This window comes from Thunnus albacares, chromosome 22 (genome assembly GCF_914725855.1).
Source record: "Thunnus albacares chromosome 22, fThuAlb1.1, whole genome shotgun sequence".
Taxonomy (NCBI): domain Eukaryota; kingdom Metazoa; phylum Chordata; class Actinopteri; order Scombriformes; family Scombridae; genus Thunnus; species Thunnus albacares.
In genome coordinates this window covers 4,008,228-4,032,937 of record NC_058127.1, presented here as the reverse complement: position 1 = coordinate 4,032,937, position 24,710 = coordinate 4,008,228, and the positions used below count along the sequence as shown (strand labels likewise).

The 24,710-nt window shown below is 38.2% G+C and overlaps 2 protein-coding genes across 4 annotated transcripts in view; one reads left to right on the top strand and one right to left on the bottom strand.

Moving 5' to 3' along the window:
* tec (tec protein tyrosine kinase) overlaps nucleotides 1-5,377 on the bottom strand; it is a 20,985-nt gene extending 15,608 nt beyond the window's left edge. Inside the window, exons 1-3 of one of the 2 annotated variants that reach the window (XM_044341987.1) lie at nucleotides 5,168-5,377; nucleotides 776-982; nucleotides 325-429 (exon numbers count right to left, since the gene is read on the bottom strand). In XM_044341987.1, coding sequence (XP_044197922.1) covers nucleotides 325-429; nucleotides 776-913 — 243 coding nt within the window. In that variant the 5' untranslated portion in view covers nucleotides 914-982; nucleotides 5,168-5,377. The remainder of the gene's footprint in view (nucleotides 1-324; nucleotides 430-775; nucleotides 983-5,167) is intronic. The other variant, XM_044341988.1, reaches the window with a different exon arrangement.
* txk (TXK tyrosine kinase) lies at nucleotides 3,600-24,710 on the top strand. 2 transcript variants are annotated; one of them, XM_044342038.1, is made up of 17 exons: nucleotides 3,600-3,986; nucleotides 9,803-9,989; nucleotides 15,662-15,710; nucleotides 17,620-17,701; nucleotides 17,801-17,932; nucleotides 18,189-18,253; nucleotides 18,940-18,999; nucleotides 19,186-19,240; nucleotides 19,391-19,470; nucleotides 19,583-19,707; nucleotides 19,816-19,890; nucleotides 21,041-21,212; nucleotides 21,353-21,569; nucleotides 21,927-21,991; nucleotides 22,123-22,241; nucleotides 23,255-23,412; nucleotides 24,526-24,710. In XM_044342038.1, exons 2-17 carry the CDS (start codon nucleotides 9,977-9,979, stop codon nucleotides 24,595-24,597), a joined length of 1,539 nt encoding a protein of 512 aa, XP_044197973.1. In that variant the 5' UTR covers nucleotides 3,600-3,986; nucleotides 9,803-9,976; the 3' UTR covers nucleotides 24,598-24,710. The 2 variants fall into 2 exon arrangements, with proteins under 2 accessions (XP_044197973.1, XP_044197974.1); XM_044342039.1 differs by lacking the exon at nucleotides 3,600-3,986 and adding an exon at nucleotides 6,900-6,981 and having other exon boundaries at nucleotides 24,526-24,699.

Below are 24,710 nucleotides of genomic sequence, written 5' to 3'. Positions count from 1 at the left end.
TTTTCTGACCAAACAATGAATCAACTAATCAAGAAAATAATCTTTAGATTAATCAATTATAAAAATAATTGTTAGTTGCAGCCCTATAAACAAACAATCTTCATACAGATCCTTTAGATTTTGTTTTTTTAAATCGTGACCAAGATACAAACTCTGCAGTAGAGTTGCATTGTGGGTAATGTAGGCGCTGGAATAAAAAAAAAAGACAATATCTCTGGTTCTGCTGCATCAGTTTAGATACTTTTTGTTTCAAACTGTCTGACAAATAGGAGTGTGGTGCTAAATCAGCGGAGTCCTCTTACACATGCATGTGTGTGTAGATACCTGGAAGGGGTATTTGTTCTGGCAGGGGATAATCCCGCCTCCGTTCTTAACGATCTCCGCACATCTGATGCGGCTCAGCTCAATCGAGCCTCTCTTGAACTTCTTCTGTTGGTGGAAACAACATGAAAGTATTCAACTTTTTTTTCCTCTTTTTGTTGTTTTTATAATTACGGTGTCCACTGTGAACTTCCATATGGAGACGTTCGACTTTTTATTGTGTTGTCGTATATTTTATTCTGTTCTGCAGATGAAACAGAATTTGTCTGCATAAGTGATTGATTAATTTCATGAAATGTTCAAATGATCCAATATTTTCACTGAATACTTCTTCCGCTCCTGCTTACTGTACAAAATGTAAATCATTCAGAAATAATAATGATAATAAACTCACAAAAACAGTTGGGTTCTGATCTGAAATGTAAATAACGCCAGTATAAGTAATAAAAATGACCTCGGCTTTCCCATCATAGTAGGTCAGCGAGTTCTTGGTCAGGACAAACAGTCTCTCCTTGTAGTTCAGCGGCGACGTCCTCTTCTTCTGCTGCGAACGCTTGATCAGCGTCTCCTCCAATAGCTGCTCGGCACTCATCCTGGCCCCGCCCACGCCCTCAGCCCATTGGTGGATGTCGTGGTCAGAATGTTGCAGGCTGGAACTGAGCTGTGAGTGAATATTGGACACAAACGGTGCAACATTACGGTGGCCCAAGAGTGACACATGAAATAAATAAAAAATCAATCACCGTGATCGCTTAAAAATAAGTAAATGCATTTCAAATTGGCCAAAAAATGATTAATAAATGAATGTGCAAATTATTATTTATAAATTTTCATATTCATCCATTTCCACGTTTTGTATTCATTTCCACATTTATTGATTTCCATATTACATATACATGCTATTTGTGTAAATAAGCAACTTTTTGCTAACAAGTTCACTTTATCAACTTCATAAAGCAAATCAGTGTTAATCCATTAATGCGAGTTTAAAAACGGCTCCAAAGACTAAAAATAGTGATGAGATAGTAATCCACCACTGTGCATGTGTGGAACCACGGTTCCATGGGCTTGGTTCTTTCTCCGATACCACACACAGAGTGAACTGTATCCTTCGGAGTGTCCACATGCTAATGACAACCGTATCTCGGTTACTAAAACCCTTTTCACACATGCAATCTATCCCTGAAACTTCAGGAATATTTCCTGCATGGGGTCATGTGTGAACGGGAGCAGGGATTGATATTCAGGGAAATCTGTACCGCCAATTTCCCACTTCAAGACCTTGTAACATTTCAGGGAAAATGCCAGTGCGGCCGTGTTATGAATGAGAGCAGTAACACTGCAGGGAAAAACACATCAAGGATTACATCCGTCTGACGAAAGACGCTCTCGTGAAGAGCGAGCAAACCAATCAAAAGACTCCATTGATGACGTATTTGAATCCGTGACTTGTTTACGGTTGCCTTGCCAATGCTTTCGTGGGTGATTATAACTAACAAGTAGTACAAGTTCTTTCTCTGCAAACAAGATCCTTTTTTCAAGAACGGCTGGAAACTGGACGCGTCTGGAGACGTCTTCCACCACCTACACGTACATCCAGCCTTCCCCCGTCTTCTTCTTCTCTTGTTGGCATCCATAAGTGTTGTATGACCGCCATCTGCTGGACTGTCCCTTGCCCCCGTCTATTCCAGCATTGCCATGGCATGTGTGAAAAGGTCTGAGATGGAAATGTTCCTGAATGAAGCTGCATGTATGCAAAGTGAAAATCACTAGCGGTACCTGAAAGGTTATCCCAGTAATTTACTGGGAACTATGTGTGCAGGATTTCATTATGAGTTAAAAGAAAGTAGGACTTGATCAATTCATTCAAATGTTCAAGATACAGTCTAATGAGTCAAACACCTTTCTTGTTATAACGGGTATTTTTTCATACTATTACGAGAAAATGTACATGTTTTAACACAAATAAGCATCTTGTTATAATGAGACATTGTTATAATGGCAAAATTACGTTCCTGTAGAAAATGAACCACGATGTGACCGTAACACGTTTTGTCTCCTGATGTGAACGATGTACCTTCTTATTTCAGTCAGTCAGCCTGTTTTGTGAAGTAAAACTATTCAGCAGATTTCCCTCCAACTAATTTTCCCTCCAAATCTGACGAAACTGCTAAACTTTGAGCAACGGCTTCTGATCTGCGTAAAGATTATCTCAATGAAAGAACACGAAGCGGCTGTGTGTTGTTTTTTTTTTAGCTGGCATCGATCTCATAGAAGAGCTTGTTTATTGAGACTAAATGAATTCCTAGAATCAGGTCTTCATCATCAGTGTGGTCACAGACAGGAAGTCCTTCCCACACAGGAGCTTACTAATTAAAACTACAACGCAAATTGAAACTGTCCTCTGAATTTGCTCGGCGGTAGTAGTGAAGAAGCACATCTGTCAACATTGGGCTTTGAAAATAAGGGAGATTTTCCGGGACCCCACCTGACCATAATATTTACATAATGAAAAGGGTTTCCTCTCTCGGCTCCAGAGATCTAATCATCAGGTGCCTTTACTGCCTGTCCTGCTGTAAACCAACTGCCGGCTGATGTGTTCTTTGTGGCTTCCTGAGCACACTTATGTTTAACAGACCTAGCATACTGGTTTATTTTTCTCACCATGACCGACACTAAAGTCCACCTGAACACATCCTGAAGCAATGGTTGTTTCCTAACATGTCTTTAGTCAGAAACGGGAAAGTATTTTTATATATTTACACAGAATTTTTTTTTTCTTTGCTGGTGTCTCACCTGTTTTGCACAGTTACTGAAGTCAACAGCATTTTAACAGCTTGAGAAAACATCACGTTTATAGACTTGTTGTGTCGAGTTAGTGCCTGCATTAAAAGATCTGTAAGTCCTTTTATCACAGGTTTCAATCTTGTGCTTTGACTTTTGATAGTGGGGATGCCCTTTAGTTTACATTTGGATTTGCATTTGGACATTTTGCAAACAGATTGTGCCTTCAAAGATATTTATCAGAACAGTAATTCATCTAGATGGTGAAAGGTGGAAGTTCCTTACCAGTTTTTCCTGCTTTGAATGTGTTCATGTCTCTCCATCACCTGACGCCTGGGCTGCTTCACGTGTTTTTCTCACCACCATTCCCTCCTCCCACTAGAACTTTAACTTGTATCCAAACTATGAAGCTACATTAACATTACTGTGATGTAATGCAGCAACACCAGATAAAACAACACTAATGTCAATTTAAACGCTCCACTGAGACGTTTTTTCTTGCTACTTACTTCGTTATCTTTTGTCCAACAGATTATTATTCGATGACGCACATGTCAGTTAATGTCACATATGATCCTCTGAACTCTCATTCATTCGTCTGTCTCATGAAAGCGGCTCCAGTCTGCCTGCTGGCTCCAGCACGGAGGGTTCGTTTGTTTTAAACACCCGCGTAGCAGGAGCAGGCGGTGGTTTGTTGATCTAACGGATGTCTCTCTGTATCAGATTGGGATACAATACGAAAACGGAAAGCAAAACAAGCTCTACCAGAAGCCACAGCAGAAATTGCGGTAGGAAGCCAGTCTGAGACGCTGACAAGCTGTATTGTGATTGAAAGTCTGCATAAAGTTCATGTTGGACTGTAAACGCTGTCTGAGTCTGAGGTGAGTAAACATGCGTTTATGCGCTTTTAGTCTCCACCGCAGCCCTGTATCTAACTTTAAAAAAAACAGTCTGTAAAGCTGTAAAAAGGGAAATACGGGAAATTTATGGGCAAAATTACGAACAAGGAGCACGGCAGGAGAGGGGGTGAAAATACGGGAGTAACCCGGGAAAAACGGGAAGGAGACATTCAGACGGCTGCGTTATGTTTGCGTTTTTTTCCCCCCTTTTTCTTTCCTTTTCCTCCTTTTTGGTTTCTGGACTGTGGGTAGAAAAGTTGGACTGGGTGAGGGACTGTTTTTGCAGCCCCCACAAAACTGCTCGAAGGCATCAGTGTAAATAAATAAAGTTAGAATAATTTCCTGATTTAGATAGGACATATCTGATCAAAGATTAAGGAAACAAGTGCAAGAATCTGAACAAGCATTTGATGCCACTTGATGGACGCATTGTGTTGTGTTACAACCAAGACAACGATTAAATCTAAGTTATGAATGTTTTCTGATGCAGGTAAAGATAGCTGTATGTTTGTAAACACAAATAAATAGAGTAAAATCATTATTTGGTTCTATTGACTAAATATTGCAAAATAACCCATCTTAAAACACATATACATGAACCCATGAGAGAAGGTCTTCCTACCTGAACATACGTTTTACTCTGTGGTCCGAAAAAATATATAAAAAACACCGATATATTCACACGTTTATCTTATCAGCTGTGTTTCCGAAAGCACGTGAATGCAGCAGAAGGAAGCTAAACGTGTCGTTGCGCTCGGCTCCCTGTCCACCTGCTCTCAGGTGGTTTATGTCATTTCTAGTTGACTATTATCTTATTTAAAACTGTTCCCCAGATCAGACATAAACACAGGATTCCTAAAGTATATTAATAAGCTGAAAAGCGCCTCTATGAAACTGTGAATTACTTTTTTTAATGCATTTCTATATCCTGTTTCACTGCAAGATACTTTCCTGTCATGTTACATCGACTACTTATAGTTTTCTGCATTTTGATGTAATATTCAGATTTTTGAAGTAGTTTAGCACAGTTGAACCTCAGGAGTCTGTCATTTTCTTTGGCGGTTTGACATCTGACACCCGCAGGTTTTGCGCAACAGCAGTTCGTAATTAAAGACGTTATGAAACGACGTAAGTGTGCGTCACTTAAACTGAGTCTCTCTTACCTTCGTGCTTCATTTTCCAGATTTTAGTTCATTAGCGTGCGTTTTTGTCTCCCATGTCGCTGCGTGTCGGAGGAGCTGGATTCAGGAAATGAATTGAGGGAGGCGGACACGCAACCGACCAACACACACACACACACACACACACACACACACACGCACACGCACACAAACACAAACGCTTTAATACACTTAAACTTCCTCCTACACCGCTCAATCCGCAATATAGGCTATGTGTGCGTGTGTGTCTGACACACACAGAGAGAGAGAGAGAGAGAGAGAGAGAGAGAGAGATAGAGAGAGAGAGAGGTCAGTGGTGGATGACATCATTTGAATAGTCAAATCAGTAAGATAGCAGAGTGGAAAAATATTCGTATCTATCAGTGAATCACCAATCTGTTTCATGTGTGTTTGTGTTCAGTTCTGTCTTTATGAGGACCACTTTGACTTTTACACCTTTTAGAAAACAGAAAGTCAGGACTTTTTTTTTCTTCTTTTTTTGGCAAGAGTGACACATTTTAAAATTGTGGACATTTCTGTTAAATGAGGAGTTGGGTTTTTTTTTTTGGAAAGTGAGAATAGTTTTTTAATTTAAAGACGGTTTTGCAAATTGAGCACTTTTTTTTTTTCAAAAGTGAGGATGTTTTTTTAAAAAAAGTACCGACAGTTTTCAAAAGCGAGGACACGTTTTCAATTGTTTTTGAAAAGCAAGAACATTTTGGAAAGAGGAAACTGTTTGAAAAGTGATGATGTTTTAGGAGAGTGTGAACTTTTTTTTTTTTTTTTTTAGAAAGTCAGAAGTTTTCGAAATTAAGTAAAAAGTATGGACAAAAGTGAGGACACATTTTTAAATTGTGAACATTTCTGTCAAGCGGGGACATTTTGAAAAGTGATGAAATTTTTCAATTTTGGGGGGGGGCGACGACTTTTTGACAACATTTTTGAAAAGCAAGGACATTTTGGAAAGAGGGCACTGTTAGTTAAGACATTTTTTGAAAAGTGAGGACGTTTTTAGGTTTAGGATTAATTATAGGTTAGAGTTAGCGTTAGCATTTAGTTGTTGATGGGGTCTCAACAAATATAGAAAGACCAACATACGTATGTGCGTGAGTGTGTTTAGCCACTCAGACTGAAAGACTTCGCGGTATTTAAAAGTTCTTCAGTAAGTTCATATGAAACCTTTGAGCTTAATCATAAACACCTGTTCCTCATATTCCGTCCAGAAGGTCATTATTTACAACCAGTTACTCCTTTCATGCCAGACAGCCACTGGTTTCAGTTCTTGTCTGAGAAAATCAACCTGCAGAGACTTGAAACTACAGTTCATCACAGTCACCACTAGTGTTATTGTTAGAAGCAGCAGCAGCAGCAGCAGCAGCGGAGGTAAAATTAGAAGCAAATATTAAAAGAAAGGACTCATTTGAAAACTCTTGTGGTGTGTTCAAGGACGTTCTGACTCTTAATGCGTGAAACAATTAGACATATTATCTTTTTCACATTGTTTATGTTTGTTTAATGTTTGATTGAATCACAGAATAATGTGAGTGTGACCTTTTGACCCAAGTCCCCTAATTTATTATTTTATCAACTTATATATCACAATACCAAAAATCAATTAACACTAAGTCTAAACAATATTCCATTTACAATCACGTTTATTCAATGCATAAATAAAACTAACGGCACGGCGGTGCAGTGGTTAGCGCAGTAAACCCTCCGGGCATCTGGGGCCCTTCTGAGTGGAGTGCGTTCTCCTCGTGCTTACGTGGGTTCTCGCTGGGTTCTCCAGCTTCCTCCCACAGAACAAAAATATGCAGGTTTGGTTAATTGGTGACTCTTAATTGCCTGTGAATGTGAATGTCTCTATACTGTATGTCAGCCCTGTGATTGACTGGCGACCAGGTGAAGTCCGCCTGTCGCCCAGAAAATGGATGGATGGATAAAATTAACCTCGTTGTGATGTCTTGAGGTCGAACATTATGAATATATGGTCTATTTTTTTCCTTGTCTTTTATAATTTTGCATGTGTTCTGACTTTCTGTTGTTAAATATATTTGCATTAATAGCAATAAGAAGAGGAAGAAAAATAAGAATAACAGGGTTTGAATGTAGAATATTCTTATGAGGATGTGAACTTTACTGTAAGAACTACGGAACTACAGAAAAAAGAAGTGATCTTGCCACAGTGGTCTCACTGTAAATGAGGGGGAAATTATTTCTTCCAGTTTCGAACAAGTTAGGAGGTTAGGAACGAACACGTAAACACGTAGGACACCGTGACTATAGCGTGTTAACATTTTACCTTCTGACCAAATGTCGTGTGATATATTTACAGTCTGAACAATCTGGCATGAAATCATAACATGTAGATACACCTGTAACTTTGGTCTGCAGAAAAGTTTATAATAGTATTAGCATATGCAAAATGTGTTAAATATTCTTGTCTTGCAGCTTTTAATCTATAAACTATTTTCATTTGAAACTGCAAAACATTATCTTAAAATAATTTTAGAGTGAAACTTAATTAATTACGCTTTTATCAACATGTTTTTGTTTTTATCATTCCTACAGTATCCACTCTCTTGCTGAGAGTTAGCTGAGAGGATTAGCTTAGCATAAAGACAAACAGCTAGCTTGGCTCTGTCCGAAGATTCAGAATCTGCCTCCGAGCTCCTCTAAAGCTCAATAATTAACACTTTGTTTGTTAAATGGCGGATTTTGTTAGTATAGGACACAGTCATGCTAGCTACTTCTCTGTCTTCATGCTAAGCTAACGTACACATTCATGCAGGTGAATGTTAATCTCATCTCTAATTTATCTGCATATTAACCTCATTCATTGGAAACTGAGTCATTGTTTATCTTCGGGTTTGAAAACTGGTAGAAAACACTGTGAAAGGATCCCTGTTAGCTCACAAATACATCATGACACCATAGGAAACACTATATGAAGGTTTATGAAAATATGAGCCTTCTGGTGGATCACACCAGTGCTGGATTGACACAAAAACTTTGATGATATCAGAAAAGGTCAGAGGTCACGTTCTACAAAGCTCCACTGTTTGAATGTGAGGATCAAAGCACTAAACTGACATATTTCTGTACAGAGTTTTGTTTGACGTCACCTCCCGCCTCTCACTTTTGAGTCTGTTGAGTGTTAAAAACAAGATTCTGGAGAGTAAACTCAAGTAGCAATGCATGCTGGGAAGTCAGAGAGCACATCAAACTACAAATATTCCTCTTAATTTCTTAAAACAAGTGACAAACTTTTTTAAAATTATGTTTTCTTTTTAGAATATTTTTTTTCATACATACTGATGTTACCATTAACTTAGTACAAATGTAATATCAGACATTTCAGAATGTTTAATATATATAACAGCTCCGCCATAAATTCTACTTTTACAAAGTTTATACATTTTCAGTTTTTGTTGACATTGTCAGAAAGGTGATAATTGTACTTTATGTTTATTATTGAGGTCGTAGTGGGTGGTGTTGGTGTACTGGAATGGTGTTCCTGATTTTTTGTCCACTCCATCAACATACATAAGAGGGGCAAAATATTAGGAACACTTTTCAATATAACGCACTCCAGTACATCAACGCCGCCCACTACGAGGTCACTAAGGAAAAAGAGAAAAATTACAAATGAAAAAGAAAATGAAAATGATAAATGAATAAATAGAAATTAGAAAATAAAAAAAGAAATAAAAGAAAACATAAAGATATTGTGACAGCTATGAAATTGATTGCCATGAAATTTAGTTCCTCTCGGGATGAATCGTAATAATTTTGGTGATCCGCTGTAGCGCCATCAGATGGTCAAAGCTTCAATTTGACTTCAGTCGAATACTTGAAAAACTCACAACGGCCTCAGCTGCACTTTGTGTTGAGTGCTACTTAGCTAAGGTTAGCATGCTAACACGTAAACGTTATACCTGCTAAACGTCAGCATGTTAGCATTGTTATTGTGAGCTTGGTAGCATTTAGCTCAAACAACAACAACAACAACAACAACAAAATGACCATCACAAGCTGAGATTCAGTTTAATGTCTTACAGTTAACATTTTCTTCAGGGAGTCACTTCCTTTAATTTAATTAAAATAAAGGAAATAAAATGCTCTTCATGGTTCATCAGATGCAACTTAAAAATGTTAAAGCTGATTTTTTTTTTTTTGCATTATGAGTTTTACAGTGCGTGCTTTCAGTATGTGTGTGTGTGTGTGTGTTCTTCCTGGAGTTATTCGCAGAGACGGATGCTTTGTGGTTTCATTCACGTCAGTCTTTCACTTCCTCTCCATCTCTTCGTCTTTATGTCTCTCCCACTCTCTCTATATATACACAGACATAATAATGACATGTTTTCAACCCGGACGTCAGAAACTTTTATCGATGTGGTCGACGCATAAAGCATCACTAGCAAGAAAAAAACATCTCCTCCCCTTCCTCTTCCTCTGCATGTCTTTCTCTCTCTCTCTCTCTTTTCTTTGTCCTCTCATCTTCTTCTTCTTCTTCTCTTGTACCCTTCATCTTCTCTACTTCCTCCACCCACCTGCCTCTCTCTCTCTCTCTCTCTCTCTCTCTCTCTCTCTCTCTCTCTCTTTCTCTTTATCTTTCTACATCTATTGTCGCTCAAGGTTTCCCACCTGTGGCGTCGTACCAGCCCAGTCGACGCAACGGATTGCAGAGAGAAAATTGGCGCTGAAAAAAACTCGAGCTGAAGCAGAAAAGCTGGAGCTGGAGAGGAGATAGAAGAAGAAGAAGAAGAAGAGGAGGAGGAGGAGGAGGAGGAAGAAGAGACACAGTCGACCATGATTCACTCAAGTAAGTGAACACAGACACATCTGCACAATAAACTAACTACATCTTACAGAATATAACAGACACACACACAGCGTTATGAGATGAAATTAAACTTTCTTGACATTCGGACACAGAAGAAAAACCAAACATCTGTAAATGGAGTTCGACAAATCTAAACAACTCGACACTTTCAGCACAACATCAGGTTGAGTAGAAGGTATGAAAAAAAAAAACAGTTTCGGCACTGTCGAGGTGTGAAAAGTAAGAATAAACTGCTAAGACTTTACTGAGTCAAAGTAAAACATGTACAGTTCAGAAATGACAGAACAAACAGAGTGAGATCAATTAAAATGTCAACATATGTGCTGTGAGTCAAAAGAGAAAGATATATAAATATGTGAAGTAAACAGTGCTTATAAATGAGTCTGAGTGGAAGTTATAAACATCTTTTAAAAAATTGTCTTTGAATGTTTTTTTTTTTAAAATCCCAAAATGTGAATGTGGAGCTAAAATCTCCTTCATTTAGCGTTTTCCTCTAAAAACCATGAAAACCAGTCAAATTTAGACCAATAAGAGATTTTGAAAGTTGGCGGTTTGATTTGAGATGTGACAACACACATAGGCTCATCTGCGGTTCTTTTTTTTTTTTTTCTACTGTTTTAATTAATCTTGATGTTGGAGACGTGCAGAGAGGTGGAAATGGAGAGATTGAAAGCAGCAGAAAGGCAGAGACACCTGTCTGCAGAGTAGCACCTCCGATCTGCTGACTACACTGACACATTTATCAGATTGAGTGAGGGTTTCGGTTCTGTTTCTGTCACTGGCACAAGGCGGGCATTAAGATCAGCTCCACAAGACTCTTAACGGCACACTGAGGTGTTCTCTGATCTGATCAGCAGAGCGACATCATGGGTGTGTGTCACCCAAAACCGTTACAGATCACTGGTGAAAAATAAAGGTGTTTTATGATGTGACAACACTATGGTTAAGGTTGGGTTTGTTAAACGGCCGGTCTTAAAGCAACAGTCAGGAGCCCAACTGAACATTGAAACCTGTTTTTCTTGCTGTGATCCTCCTGTTCATACTGACTGGCCTTTTAAACCAGTTTAACCCCACCAGGATCAAAGGAAAACAATGCAGTTTTTTTCCAGTATACACCTCCCTACAGCAGTGCTTCCCAACTTTTTTACCTTGTGAGAACTTGAATGAAGGATTGTCTTCTTGCTATCGTCAATGGTTGTTTGTGAGATTACGACAAGCTTCTTCTAGCAGACTTTAATATGAAAGTGGTTTCTTTCAACCTCGACCTTACCTTAACCCCAACCCTAACAAAGTACTTATGTAAAGGATGGGTTCACAATTTTTCAAGACGGTTTAAGACAGCAGCACAAAATGAACATTGAAACATGTTTTTCTTGCTGTAATCTGTAATCATTCCTCCTGTTCATACTGACCATTAGATCCCTTCATAATGACCTTACAATGGAAGTGATGGGGGACTAAATCCACAGTCCTCCTTCTGTGCAAAAATGTATTTAAAAGTTTATCTGAAGCTAATATGAAGCTTCAGCGTCCAAATGAGTCAAATCAAGTAGATATCTTTCAACGTTACATCTTCTTTGGTACAAATTTGCCTCTTTTTTTTTTTTTTTTAAATATCCCTCCAATGCCGCTCAATGGGGAAGCACAAAGAGGAAATTCTGCACTAAAAAGAAAGAAGTCACTTTGGAAGATATCCACTTGATGTGACTAAGTCAGACTGCTGAAGCTTCATATTATCTCTGGATATAATAACTTATTTTCACAAAATGAGGACTGTGGATTTTGTCCTCCATCACTTCCATTGTAAGGTCATTATGAAGGGATCTTCTAATGGTCAGTATGAACAGGAGGAATGATTACAGCAAGAAAAAACAGGTTTTAATGTTCATTTTGTGCTGCTGTTTTAAGACCGTCTTGAAAAATTGTGAACCCGTCCTTTGAATAAGTACTTTGTTAGGGTTGGGGTTAAGGTTGAAAGAAACCACTTTCGTATTAAAGTCTGCTAGAAGAAGCTCGTCGCATGAATGTAAATACAGTTATGTTGTTTTGTTGCGTTTGCTGAAACAAGTGATTTTGTCGTTTTTCTTGGTAGGACAGTCTCGCTCAGTTTGTCTAAAGTGGCTTTTTAAACCAGTTTAACCCCACCAGGATCAAATAAAAACAATGCAGTTTTTTTTCCAGTATACACCTCCTACAGCAGTGCTTCCCAACTTTTTTACCCTGTGAAAACTTGAATGAAGGATTGTCTTCTTGCTATCGTCAGTGGTTGTTTGTGAGATTATGACAAAGTCAGCAAGAGTTGTGTGATGCTCCCAACAATTAACCTTAACCATAGTGTTGTTACATCATAAAAGGTTATTTTTCAACAGTGATTTCTGTCTTTTATCATTTATTTTGGAGGACTTGTTTATATAATAAAGGTGTAAAATGGCCGAATAATATTTAAAAAACATTTTTAGAGAGGCTGCGATAAGGGGGTCAGGATATGGACTTCCTTGGATGGGGCTTAAATGATGAGCAAACATGAATGAGATGAAATAAGTGAATAATACAGCTCTTATAGACTTTCCAAATGTTATTGGATTGAATGACTCAAATTCTGAAGATAGAAAAGTAATTTTGGGGCGATTTGTGATGCAAATCTCATCCAAATTGACAAATCATAAAAAGATCGCTAATTTGTGGTGATGCACCCATTTACTCGTGCTGTGGAGAGCACCGACTGTATATAACATTGAGAAATGTAAGAGCTCAATGTCTGATGACAAGAGAATAAGGAAGCTTCCAATTCTCAAGACTATTTTCGGCTGTCTTGAGGTGCCCGGTACAGATGAGTCATTTAAAAGAAAAAGAGATGTGGTTACAATGAGCACCATCACAGCGAGAAGGCGAGAAAAAAATTAGTGCGACCAGAGCATCATGTGAACAAAGGTTTCAGTCGTTTGGCTTACCCATTAGGTGTAAATTAAGAAGTGTCAAGTAGGTTCTGTGAAGAAAATTAGAAATAATTTGCTGGTGGTCAGATTTAAGAGAAAAGTCTTTCATATTTACACATGAATGATCAGGGTCAAGATCAGGGCAATCCCGCCTCCACTTCCTGTCTGGTGGAAGAGAGTCTTGAAAGTCCTTAAAAGGAGCGAATCATTGCACATTTCCAGGTCTATATTTATATTCAAGATTCATTCATTATGATCATTTTACAGCACAAGGTTATATAACAGAATGTGATTTGGAGTCCATTTATGCTACTCACAAAAACAGAAATTATATAAATGGATTAATAAATAATAAGTCACAAAAATAAAATATTTTTTATATTGGAGTGCGGAGGATGAATCGAGGAGTCTGGTGGTACGACAGCAGATACTTCTTTATTTCGTGCCAGATGGCAGCAGGCTGTGGCTCAGTATTGTGTTTTAGTGTCCTCTGGACTCAATGCAGATTCCTCACCTCACTGATATCACTGATGTTTGGTAGATGTGTGGTTTTAATCACCCGCTGCAGAGTCACTTTCTGATTTTTCCAGTCAGGATGCTTCCTATTGCTCCTCCGTAAAATTTAACAAGTTATTCTAGGGCTCTACTAGAATATCTTTGCATGATTTACAGTTAAAAACTCCTTATTATTCTTATACTGGCCCTTTAAGCAGCCCCTCAGTTCAGCCTCTGTCTGAAACAGGCCGTTTTAGTTCCTGTCTCTTTAAGACCCCCCTCAGGAAGCTTCCTTCGGCTCTTGAGGCTACATAAACAAACTATAGTAGCAGGATTTTACTGCTACTGATTTTATCATCCAACATCATAACAGTATAAAAATGACAAAAAAAAATCACAAAAAGCAGAATATTTCCCCTTTAAGAAGGCATTGATACAACATAGATACCAAACCATTATTACTGTTGGTAGCATGAAACCGTGGATGTGATGGATGGATAAAGGACTGTACCATTGGATTCTTTTTTAGATGACTGTAAAACAGGCCTTCCTCAGTGTTTATGGATGTTTCTACTGCTCCAAAAAGAAGGTGTAATAGGTCTACCGCCAGTCAACAGATCTAGCTGAATAAAACAAACAAAAGTCAGTGTTGCAAAAAGTTTTTTCTATGATAAGCAATTTATTAGCTATTTGAGCACTGACATTAATCTTACATTATATATACACTATATAGAAAGTGCTCATACAATAATAATGGCGAGTCGACAGAATTTAATCACAAACATAAATAAGACATCAAAGAAAAACAAACTTGTGTAAAATACTAATAAAAATAGGAAGAAAAATATGTATAGTTAGTTTGAGTTTAAATAACTTTGAAGGGTCCAGTAAATTTGGTTAATTATTCTAAAATTGAATAAGTTTAGTCTTCATGTCCCTTGATACCAGTTTGGTGTTCAAGTCATTTCCCTGTACTGCATTTATAGACTCATTTATCAAGAGAAGATAGCATCTAGATACCTTGTGACCAAGTCCTAACACACATAATAGCTGATCAATAACTTTAATCTCTGGTTGGCAACATTTACTCAAAATATATGCAATAAAAACTATGAATTTGAATGTATCGCCGTGATTGATTAGCTGCTAAATTATATTCTTGACAGAGATCTTCAAAGGGCTTCAGAGTCTTATTATTATATAAATCGCCCACGTGTCTTAAAGCCACAATGTAACCAAACCCTCCATATAAATGTCACTAATAGAGAGTTCAGGGCTTGACCACAAACTTGATGAGGTATTTAAATATGGACTGAAGTCAAACTACCTTGATACTCTGCCCCACACCCACTTCAGATGTGCGATAACCAGATGTAATTTATATTCGCCGGATCTGACTGGAGGAAGAGGACAAACAGTTGTTTTGCATATATCCAAAACCTAAATGCCAAAAATCTGTTTCTAATCTGACTTGGGAGCCTGTGGAGGAGGGAAGTTCTCGGTTGGCCTACAGAAACATCAGAGAAAGTGTGTTAATTGGATGTCGGTTCACCACAAACCACCAAAACAGTTCATCACTCCTGATGGCATCGAAACACATGACACGAGGATAACTAACATATCAGCCGCCACATAACGATCATTGGTTTGCAGATGTGTTCACCTGCACACACACACACACATAGAAAACACAGCAGGAAGACATACTGACTTTTGTCTTTGCACACACACACATACACTCATACAGTACAAATGCTGAGAAAATGACCCACACTCTTTCTTTTTAATCGCCCACGGAAAAACTCACACGCATTTACAGAGAGACAACGAGTGTGTCAGTTCTATAGAAAAGGAAACTATACTTCCGGACAAAGACCTCCCACTCAAAACCACAAAGAAAGAGAGAAAGACAAAGAGACAATGAGAGAAGAAAGTTCAACTAAAACAGACGTAGAAACAATCAGAAAATGTGAAAGATATAAAAAAGATGTAAGTCACTCTTTATTTTTGTTTTTTCCCTACTTAAAATGATAAAATGTCCATCACAAGAGCTTATGTAGATATTAAAGCGTCAGTTCACTCAAACAATAAAACTACTCTAGTGGCGGTCAGCGTGCATGAAATGCACTAAACGAAACTGATATTGTACTAAGCTGTTTTTTTTTTTATTATGACCACAGTAATGCAGTGTGAACATGTTCTAACTGTTTCCTCCTCCAGATCACTCCATCCACTCAGTCTTCTGCTGCTGCTGTGCCGTCCAGACCAGGTACAGTCTGCCGATGTTTTACAGGCTCCGACGTCAATATAAGGAGCAATTCAGTTCCCTAAATGTATATTTTCAAAGCAGCAATTAAATTATTTCACTTCATTTTCATGATTGACAGATAAAAAGATGCATATAACCAGTGCAAAAGGGTGACTCCAGTGGGGTTTTAGGGTTTCTTTGTCTGTATTTTCTTATATTTCATGCTTCATCTCCCTTTAATATTAATTCTGACAGTTTTTACCTGCTTGCAAAACCAGCTCAGCAAAATGTGTCAGGCTCTTTCAGTCCTATTCAAATCAAAACTGCTTAACAGACACTTGTGATTCACTCAAATAAGGCGAATCTTTACAGTGAATAATTGAATCATACAGAATATTAATATCAGTCCACATGTATCATCCACTAAAAGTAGATAAGATTTCATCTGAATTCATTTACATGTGTTTCATTAGTTCACACGCTGAAAAACAAGACTAAGAGTCTACAGCTACACTAGTGGCTCTTTGAGGCTGTACTAAGGCACCGTGGAGCTTTGAGCTAAACGTGAATGTTAGCATGCATTTTTAAAATTAAGATTTTACAAGTCACCTTGTTGTAATTTTGGTATTTTACTTGTATCTTGGCGTGAGTCTTCCAATCCATATTTACCATATTGTGAGTTTGTCAATCACTTATGAGGCACTGTGAATTGCATTCGACTTGTGAAAGGTGCTGTATCAATAAAGGTTGATTTGATTGATTGACTGGGAGTAAGTTGCTGCCTCAAGTTGAGTTCAAGCATGTCGGGGTATTGACTGTATTGACGAGTGTGAGGTTGACAGGCAGATCAGTGCAGCATCAGTAGTAAAGCAGGCGTTGTACTGGACCATTGTGGTGAAGAAAGAACTGAGCCAGAAGGCAAAGCTCACGATTTACTACGTCCCTACTCTCAGCTGTGGTCACGAGCTTTGGGTAGTGACTGAAAGAATGAGATCCGGATACAAGCAGCTGAAATGAGTTTCCTCTGGAGGGTGATTGGGCTCAGCCTTATTGATAGGGTGAGGAGCTCGGACAGCCAGGGGAGGCTTGGAGTAGAGCTGCTGCTCCTTTACATTGAAAGGAATGAGCTGAGGTGGTTTGGGCACCTAGTTAGGATGCCTCCTGGACGCCTTCCTCTGGAGGTGTTCTGGGCACGTCCAACTGATAGGACACCTCGGGGCAGACCCAGAACACACTGGAGGGACTATATATCTCTTCTGGCCTGGGAACACCTTGGGATCCCCCAGGAGAAGCTGGAGGGCGTTGCCAGGGTGAAGGATGTCTGGGTTTCCTCAGTCTGATGCCACTGCCACCTGGTCCAGGATAAGCGATGGAAAATAGATGAATGGATGATTGATTGATTGATAAATACAGTAATGGACAAGTTAAAACTTTGACGTGATGATGGAGTTGGATGAAAAGTTAAGGTCAACAAAGTTATTATAGTTCATCCTGAGGAGAACATGAATTTCTGTACCAAAGGTCATGACAATCCATCCAATAGTTGTTGAGACGTTTCACTCAAAAACATAAATTTCAACCTCACATCAACACTGGACAAAAAGTCAGAAGATCACCAAAGTTGTTGTGATATATCGTCTGGGGACTATGAACGTCTGAACCAAATTTCATGGCAATCCATCCAAAGGTGTTGAGACATTTCACTTAAAACCCCAAAGGGACAGCAGATGAAGATGAGCTTTAAGCTAACTCTGGTACAATAAATCAAATTGTAATATTTATGTTTAAAATTGTGCAACGTCCCATAAATGTTGGACCAAGAATGTTTGTACAGAAACTGCAAATATGGTAGATATTTCACCGGAGAAGTGGATTTTTTGAGAAAAAGTGAATAGAACAATAAATTAATTGATTTGTTGAATGATTTCAGGGAGTTCAGCACCCGCATGGAGCTGGAGGGAAGCACCTCCCTGTGTTTTCAGAGCAGACGACACCCAGGAAATGCCTACCGGGTAAGACAGAGCGTGTGTTCGTCATGAAAATAGAAGGTAACTGAAGATGGGGAATTTATTTGTTTTTATCTGTTCATTGTTTTTCTCTGTCTCTCTCAGGTCGACAGGTCGAGGAGGAAGCTCCCGCTTCCCCCTCCCGAGGGTGAGGATGGTGAAGCCGAGGGGTTGGTAAGTGTTGTCGCCATGTATGACTTCACCGCCAAGGAGGACACTGACCTCACACTCAAACAGGTACTCACCCAAACACAATTAGTCAATGAATCTATTAGAAACTAAATCACCAGCTATTCTGAGTCGATTAAAATGTCAATGGATTGTCAAGAAGGTTCCAGCTTCTCAAATGTGAAATTGTGATGGCCATTTTTCACTATTTCCCGACATTTTGTAGTCTAATCATTAGACAAATACTGATTGAGTGAAATCAACATGAAAATAACTGTTATTTGCAGCTCTAACACTCACACATAAACTTCTATCTAATCTACAGGGAGAGGACTACATCATCCTCCACAAACAAGACCAGCTGTGGTGGAGAGCGCAGGACAAACACGGGTAGGTGGAATTAAACCAGTTTCATACAAAAAGATACGAATCTGTCAGTTGAGATTCACAACAAAATGACTCGTTCGACCAAACCCAGTTTAAACACGTTTCAGACACGTCTTTGGCAGCGCTACAAAAGGCCAGAAAGACCGAAGGGTGTCATTTCTTATTTTTAAGTTTCAGTTTCTGTGACTCTATTTTTAATGTTCTCCTTGCTGGGATGTCATATTCAAAATGAAAGAATGAGACTTTTTGCGAACTGGCAATATCAATATTATCATTGATCTACCTTTGACTTTTAAGAATCATTTTGTGATGAAGTGATCTTATCATGTTACTGTTCTACAAATTACTATTGTCCAAATTAAAAAAAAAAGCATCAGTTTGGTTGTTTTGTAATATAGATATTATTCTAACACCGAAATTTAAATTTAAATTCATTTTGGTCTGTAACTAATTACATGAACAATTGTTCAAAAAAGGGAATTAGTTCAAACAAAACAGTACAGTAAAAGTCATTAAACACGGCATATACTGTGCATTTTGTACAGGCTAAAGGTGTTGGCTGAAGCTACATCTTTGTGCACTTTGTCCCCTTTTAAAGTTCACAACCTACTCAATGTCAAAACACAACATGAGAAAATAATAACATCAGGAAGTCACTAAATACTTTCTTTCTACTGTGTTTCTATCAGGAATAAAGGCTTCATCCCCAGTAACTACGTGACAGAGAAAAACAGAATCGAGGCAAACTCGTGAGTCTTGTAGTTTGTTTTTTTCATTATTCTGTGGAAAACTAAAACATCAAAGAACTCAACATTTTGCTTTCGGTGTTACAGAGGCTGGTACTACCACTCATAGATGATTTAACTATTATAAAAAATGACTGTTTTCCATTGATCAATTAAGTGCGTTTGCTTGTTTTGTTTTCCTTCCTGAAGGTGGTACTGCAAGAACATCACCAGAACAGAAGCTGAGCAGCTCCTGAGACAGGAGGTATCCACCTGCCTGTCTACCTGTCTCACTGTACATGCAGCAGTGTAGCTATCTGAAAGAAACAGTGACAAACGCCTCTTTATATTTGTTATGACTGTTAAAGTCTTTGTTTTTTTTTAGTCAAATGATGTATTTCTGGTTGTTTTCCAGGACAAAGAGGGTGGTTTTGTGGTGCGGGAATCCAGTCAGAAGGGAGTCTACACTGTGTCTGTTTACACTAAGACATTAAGGTGATTCATATCCCAACACCTGAAAGTTAAAATCCCAGACTAACATATTCAGTAAATTGTTGGCTGTAAATTGATAAACGTTTCAACTTCCTGTTTGTTTTTGTGTGATCAGTGCTACCGGGGATATTAGACATTACCAGATTAAAATAACCGACACCGGACAATTCTTCCTCGCTGAAAAACACACCTTCAGCTCCATACCTGATGTCATACACTACCACGAACACAACGCAGCAGGTACATACACAAATCATCTTTCTGTGCATGCTACGGTGGAGACAACAGCGCTACATATAATGCTTCATTAGATATGATATGTGTGTGTTGGCATGTGTCTGTGTGTAGGTCTAGTAACCAGGTTGCGGTATGCAGTCGGGCCAATGGGAAGGTGTGTTCCCGCCACGTCAGGATTCAGCTCAGGTAAATAAAGAAACAGTACAGCTGCTCTGTGTATTATTTCACATTAATAAATCAATAATACCTTTGCTACATTTACACTAAGTGAACATACAGAATGTCTCATGACACAAGAGATGCTTCCTACAGGCAAAAACATTCTTTTTCCAAGTCTTTGAGTTGAGAAGTCAGAACTTTGCAATAATTTGACAAACTTTTTGAGTTAAAATTGACACCTCGTAAAGTCTACTAGACTTTTTTTTTAAGTTAATCATATGTAATGTTACAATACTTCCAACAATATTTTAAATTGGTAATTTGGTTTCATGTATTCAATAGTTTCCCTTAACTTTAGTAAGCTATAAAAATCAACTTGTAACAACTTGAAGCTGCAGATGTTATTTTCCTTCATTTTTGTCAACTTGTGTTATTATTATCACATGGTGATGAAGTTCAAAGTACTTTACCTGCATTTAAAGTAGAAGTTTCTTAGATTTATTGTGTCTATTTAATAAGTTTCTTAAAAGTGTTATTAGCCTGTCTTCAGTGATGTAAAAGTACATAAGTATGTGTGACTCAGGTTCATCAGTTGGTCTAAACTCTAACCCTAACCCTAACCCCTTAGCAGCAATAGTATACTTGCAATAAAATAACTACCCAGCAACTGTAACAACTGTTACAGTTTAGAAGGGAGTTGTCGTTAAGGAGTGAGGGTGATAGTGAAAGGGAAGTGGGGACGGTTTTGGGAGGAAGACACTAAACATGTCGTTGATGCTTTGATGCATGCAAACCAGCTGTGGAGGCTAAGTAATTAACAACCAGGAATCAATAAGCAGAACCAAATAGTACGTTTCTCAGTTCTCACAGATACATTCAGAGAAAGTTTCAAGTTTGTACAAGATGATTTTTATAGCCCACTAAATTTAGTGGAAACTAATGACTGCCTGAAAGTTTTAAACACAGTTGGAAGTATTGTAGAATATGTGATGTGTAATAAATAAGGTAAAACTTGCTTAACAACCTCAAGGGTCCTGTAAAGAAAAAGGCTTTAACATGAAATTAACTGGAGACCTAGTGTATCTTTCTTTCTTCTATTTATACTATACTTATATCTCTTCCTCTTTTCTGCTCATTCTCCTCTCTCTCTTCTTCTTCTCTCTTTCCCTCCCTGCAGAGAAGTGGGAGATCAACCCCAGCGAGCTGACCTTTATGAAGGAGCTGGGCAGCGGTCAGTTCGGTGTGGTTAAGCTCGGCAAGTGGAGGGCTCAGCACCGAGTGGCCATCAAGGCCATCAGGGAGGGAGCCATGTACGAGGAGGACTTCATTGAGGAGGCCAAGGTCATGATGTAAGGAAGGAGCAATGGAGGGAGTAGAAAAAGGACAAAGAGAGGATGGAGGAACAGAGCAAGATGTAGATGGAAAGAAATGAGACGGAGGTTGTTGTCACCACGAGGAAGTGAAACTGTGTGTTTATTGTCTCTCTCAGGAGGCTGTGCCACCCTAAATTGGTGCAGCTGTACGGCGTTTGCTTGCAGCAGCGCCCCCTGCTGATCGTGGCCGAGTTCATGGAGAACGGCTGCCTGCTGAACTACCTGAGGCAGAGGAGCAGAACTCTGAGGGAGGCGTGGCTTCTGTCCATGTGTCAGGACGTGTGTGAGGGTATGGAGTACCTGGAGGCACATAGTTTCATCCACAGAGACCTGGTGAGTCACCACATGTGTGTAGTGAAACTCCCACTAGAAGATACATGAGCAAAAGTTTATATTCAGCTGTTTTGTCATGTGAACATCAAGGACCGTGCTGGTGATTGTCTAGAAGTTTTAGCCTATTAATTAAAAATCATGCATACTTTCCATTAATTTTGACCATTTTCTAAAAAATAGCTCTTGTTTCCATGCAGCAGTGTGTTAAGTAAAGTAGCATTTACTTGAGTACTTGAGTATTTCCATTTTCTCCTACTTTCTACTACATTTATATGTGCATGGATGGTTCTGAAATGTGGTGGAATTAAGTATAAAGTAGCACAAAACGGAAATGTTTGGATATTTTCTCTCATCCAGGCTGCCAGGAACTGTCTGGTTAATGAGAACAGCGTAGTGAAGGTCAGCGACTTCGGAATGACCAGGTAAGGCCGCCATTTTATCTCAGGTTTTAAGAAAACTTAACTAAGGTTTCCTGGAATTTGTATGTTCAAATTTGAAGCTGTACAAGAAGTTGGACAGTTGGTATCTTTTGATTGTGTGTTCATATTTGCAGGTACGTTCTAGACAACCAGTACACCAGTTCTAGTGGTGCTAAGTTCCCTGTGAAGTGGTCGCCTCCTGAAGTTCTCCACTACAGTAAATACAGCAGCAAATCTGACGTCTGGTCCTTCGGTGAGGAACCACTTCATGATCCACTCAGTCTTAACAGTAGCTAATTACTACTAAAAGTAGCATAATTAACAGTACCAGCAATTCCTGTAGCAGTAGTACTTTTAGCAGTAGTTTGGTAGCAATAGTTGTATTTGACCCACACAGATTTTTAATGATCATTACAACTGATTTTTTAATCTGAAGCTGCTATAGCCAAAACTGATATTCAGTATCTTTAAAACTGAAACGTATAAGCATAAATATACAAAAACAAACAAACAAAAAAAATAATAATAAATACAAATACACTGATGAAGCACAACAGCTGATAGGTCTTTTTTAAGCACTTAAATATGAAGTACTTTTGGACTAAACCTGAATCGATTTTAAGGTATTTTAGCCAATTCTTTATAACTTCATCCCTGTTTATATATTTTAAATATATTAGATTCATTTAAAATGTAATTAATACAAGAGACATATAACATATATAAAATGCGCTTTAAAAAAAAATCTTTGAAGATATATGGGTGTCTACAGATAAAGACGAGAAATGATCTCCATCTAGTGGTGAGAGGTTGTAACTACAACAACACAGAATAAAACGGGAGATTCAGATAGAGGTGAGCACATAAAATCCAGCTTGACATAGAATATAGAAAAATTACACATTAAACATTTGAAAAAATGTAAATTATACCTATCTTAAAAAGTGTGTATTATTTTCTCTTTTAATGTGTTTTTCCTGTTTCAAATATTCTATGTCTGATCTATGGATGACTGGATTTTCTGTGCTCTAAATTGAATGAATAATTGTTAGAAAAAGGATTTTAAAAACTCTGTAGAGGTGAATCCGTCACCTCTTTTGTACAGGAAGGTAAGAATAACCATGTTGTGCCTAATAAAAGTGGATATTTTCCCAGCTAAAACACGAAAATTGAATCTAAAAGTAGTAGTAACAGCAGTAATATAGTAGTATTGCTGTACGTTTTCTACCAGTTCTGACATGTGTGTGTGTGTGTGTGTGTGTGCAGGTGTTGTGATGTGGGAGATCTACTCGGAGGGTCGGACTCCGTTTGAAAACAGATCCAACTTGGATGTGGTCAATGACATCACCAAGGGAATCCGGCTGTACCGACCGCATCGTGCCTCGCAACCGCTCTACGCCATCATGTACCGCTGCTGGCACGAGGTACACACTCATCCACTCAGTCATTCATTCATGTGTTCATTTAGTGGTTTTGTTTCACCATGACCAAAAAACATATTTGCTCAGTTTCTCGTTATAACGTAAAAACGTTCTTGTTTTAACACGTTCCTTTTCACATTATTACAAGGTATTTTTTAATGTTATTATGATGTTTTCTTGTTTTTACTACATATCAGATTATTCCATTTTTACAAGAAACTCTTCCTATAATAACATATTTTATTTCGTTATATCACAAAACTTTCCTGTTATTTCACAAAGTGAACTAGAGCTGCAACAATCAGTCATACATACATACATAATTAAATATTGTTTTAGTAATTTTGAAAGCAAAAATTCTTAAATGTGTTCTTTTGAAGCTTTTCTGTGTCATATGTGACAATAAACTGAATATCTTTGGATGTTTGACAGTTGATCAGACAAAACAAGACATTTGAAGATGTCACCTTGAACTCTAAGAAATTATAAAGGGCATTTTTAACTATTTTTCTGACATTTTAAAGACAAAACAATTAATCAAAGAATTGATTGAAATAACGAGCAGATTAATCGATCATGAAAATATTTGTAAGTTGCAGTCCTAAAGTGAACAAACATCTCCGTAGGGATGTGCTAGAGACTAAACCTTCCTGAAGTTTTCTCACACTGCCAAAAAAATTCTCATCACAAGTTCCACTTACTTGCTTCTGAAGCTTTCAGCTACATCTAATGGCCTTCCTCTGCAGATGTAGTTAGTTGACATGGAAATGCTTTCATTGTTATGATGTGAGCTGAGCGCAGAATTTCGCTCGTATGATAATATGTATGGAAACTCCAAAATAACTGATATCCTCTGAGGAAGGCCACAAGATGTGGTTGAAAGCTTTGGAAATACTGTAAATGGAGTTTAAATTTTAAGCTGACATTACCGCTCAGTTATTTATATTGCAATAAAAATGTTATTTATATTGTCACACATCATCTGGTATATTGAGAGAAAATCAACCACTGTATCACACCTTCTTCACTGTTTTTCTTTTTCTTCTCCTCCTCCTCAATCCCTTCTGTTCTTCTGTCCGTCCTCCACTCTTCTTCTTCTTTGGTGGTGAACTATAGAGGCCTCAGGGTCGTCCAGCTTTCTCGGAGCTACTGGAGGAAATCAGAAAACTGGCAGAAAACCCGGATTGACACGGACATAATATTTGTGTTTTTCAAACTATGTTTACTGTTATCATGAATGTACACAGACTGTAAATAATTATTTGTTCATTAAATGCTTTTATAATAAAAGAGGCCTTTTT

Coding starts and splice junctions, on each gene's coding strand:
- txk (XM_044342038.1), top strand. Junction 19,708..19,815: donor CCACGAACACAACGCAGCAG/GTACATACACAA, acceptor GTCTGTGTGTAG/GTCTAGTAACCAGGTTGCGG. Junction 21,992..22,122: donor AGCGACTTCGGAATGACCAG/GTAAGGCCGCCA, acceptor TCATATTTGCAG/GTACGTTCTAGACAACCAGT.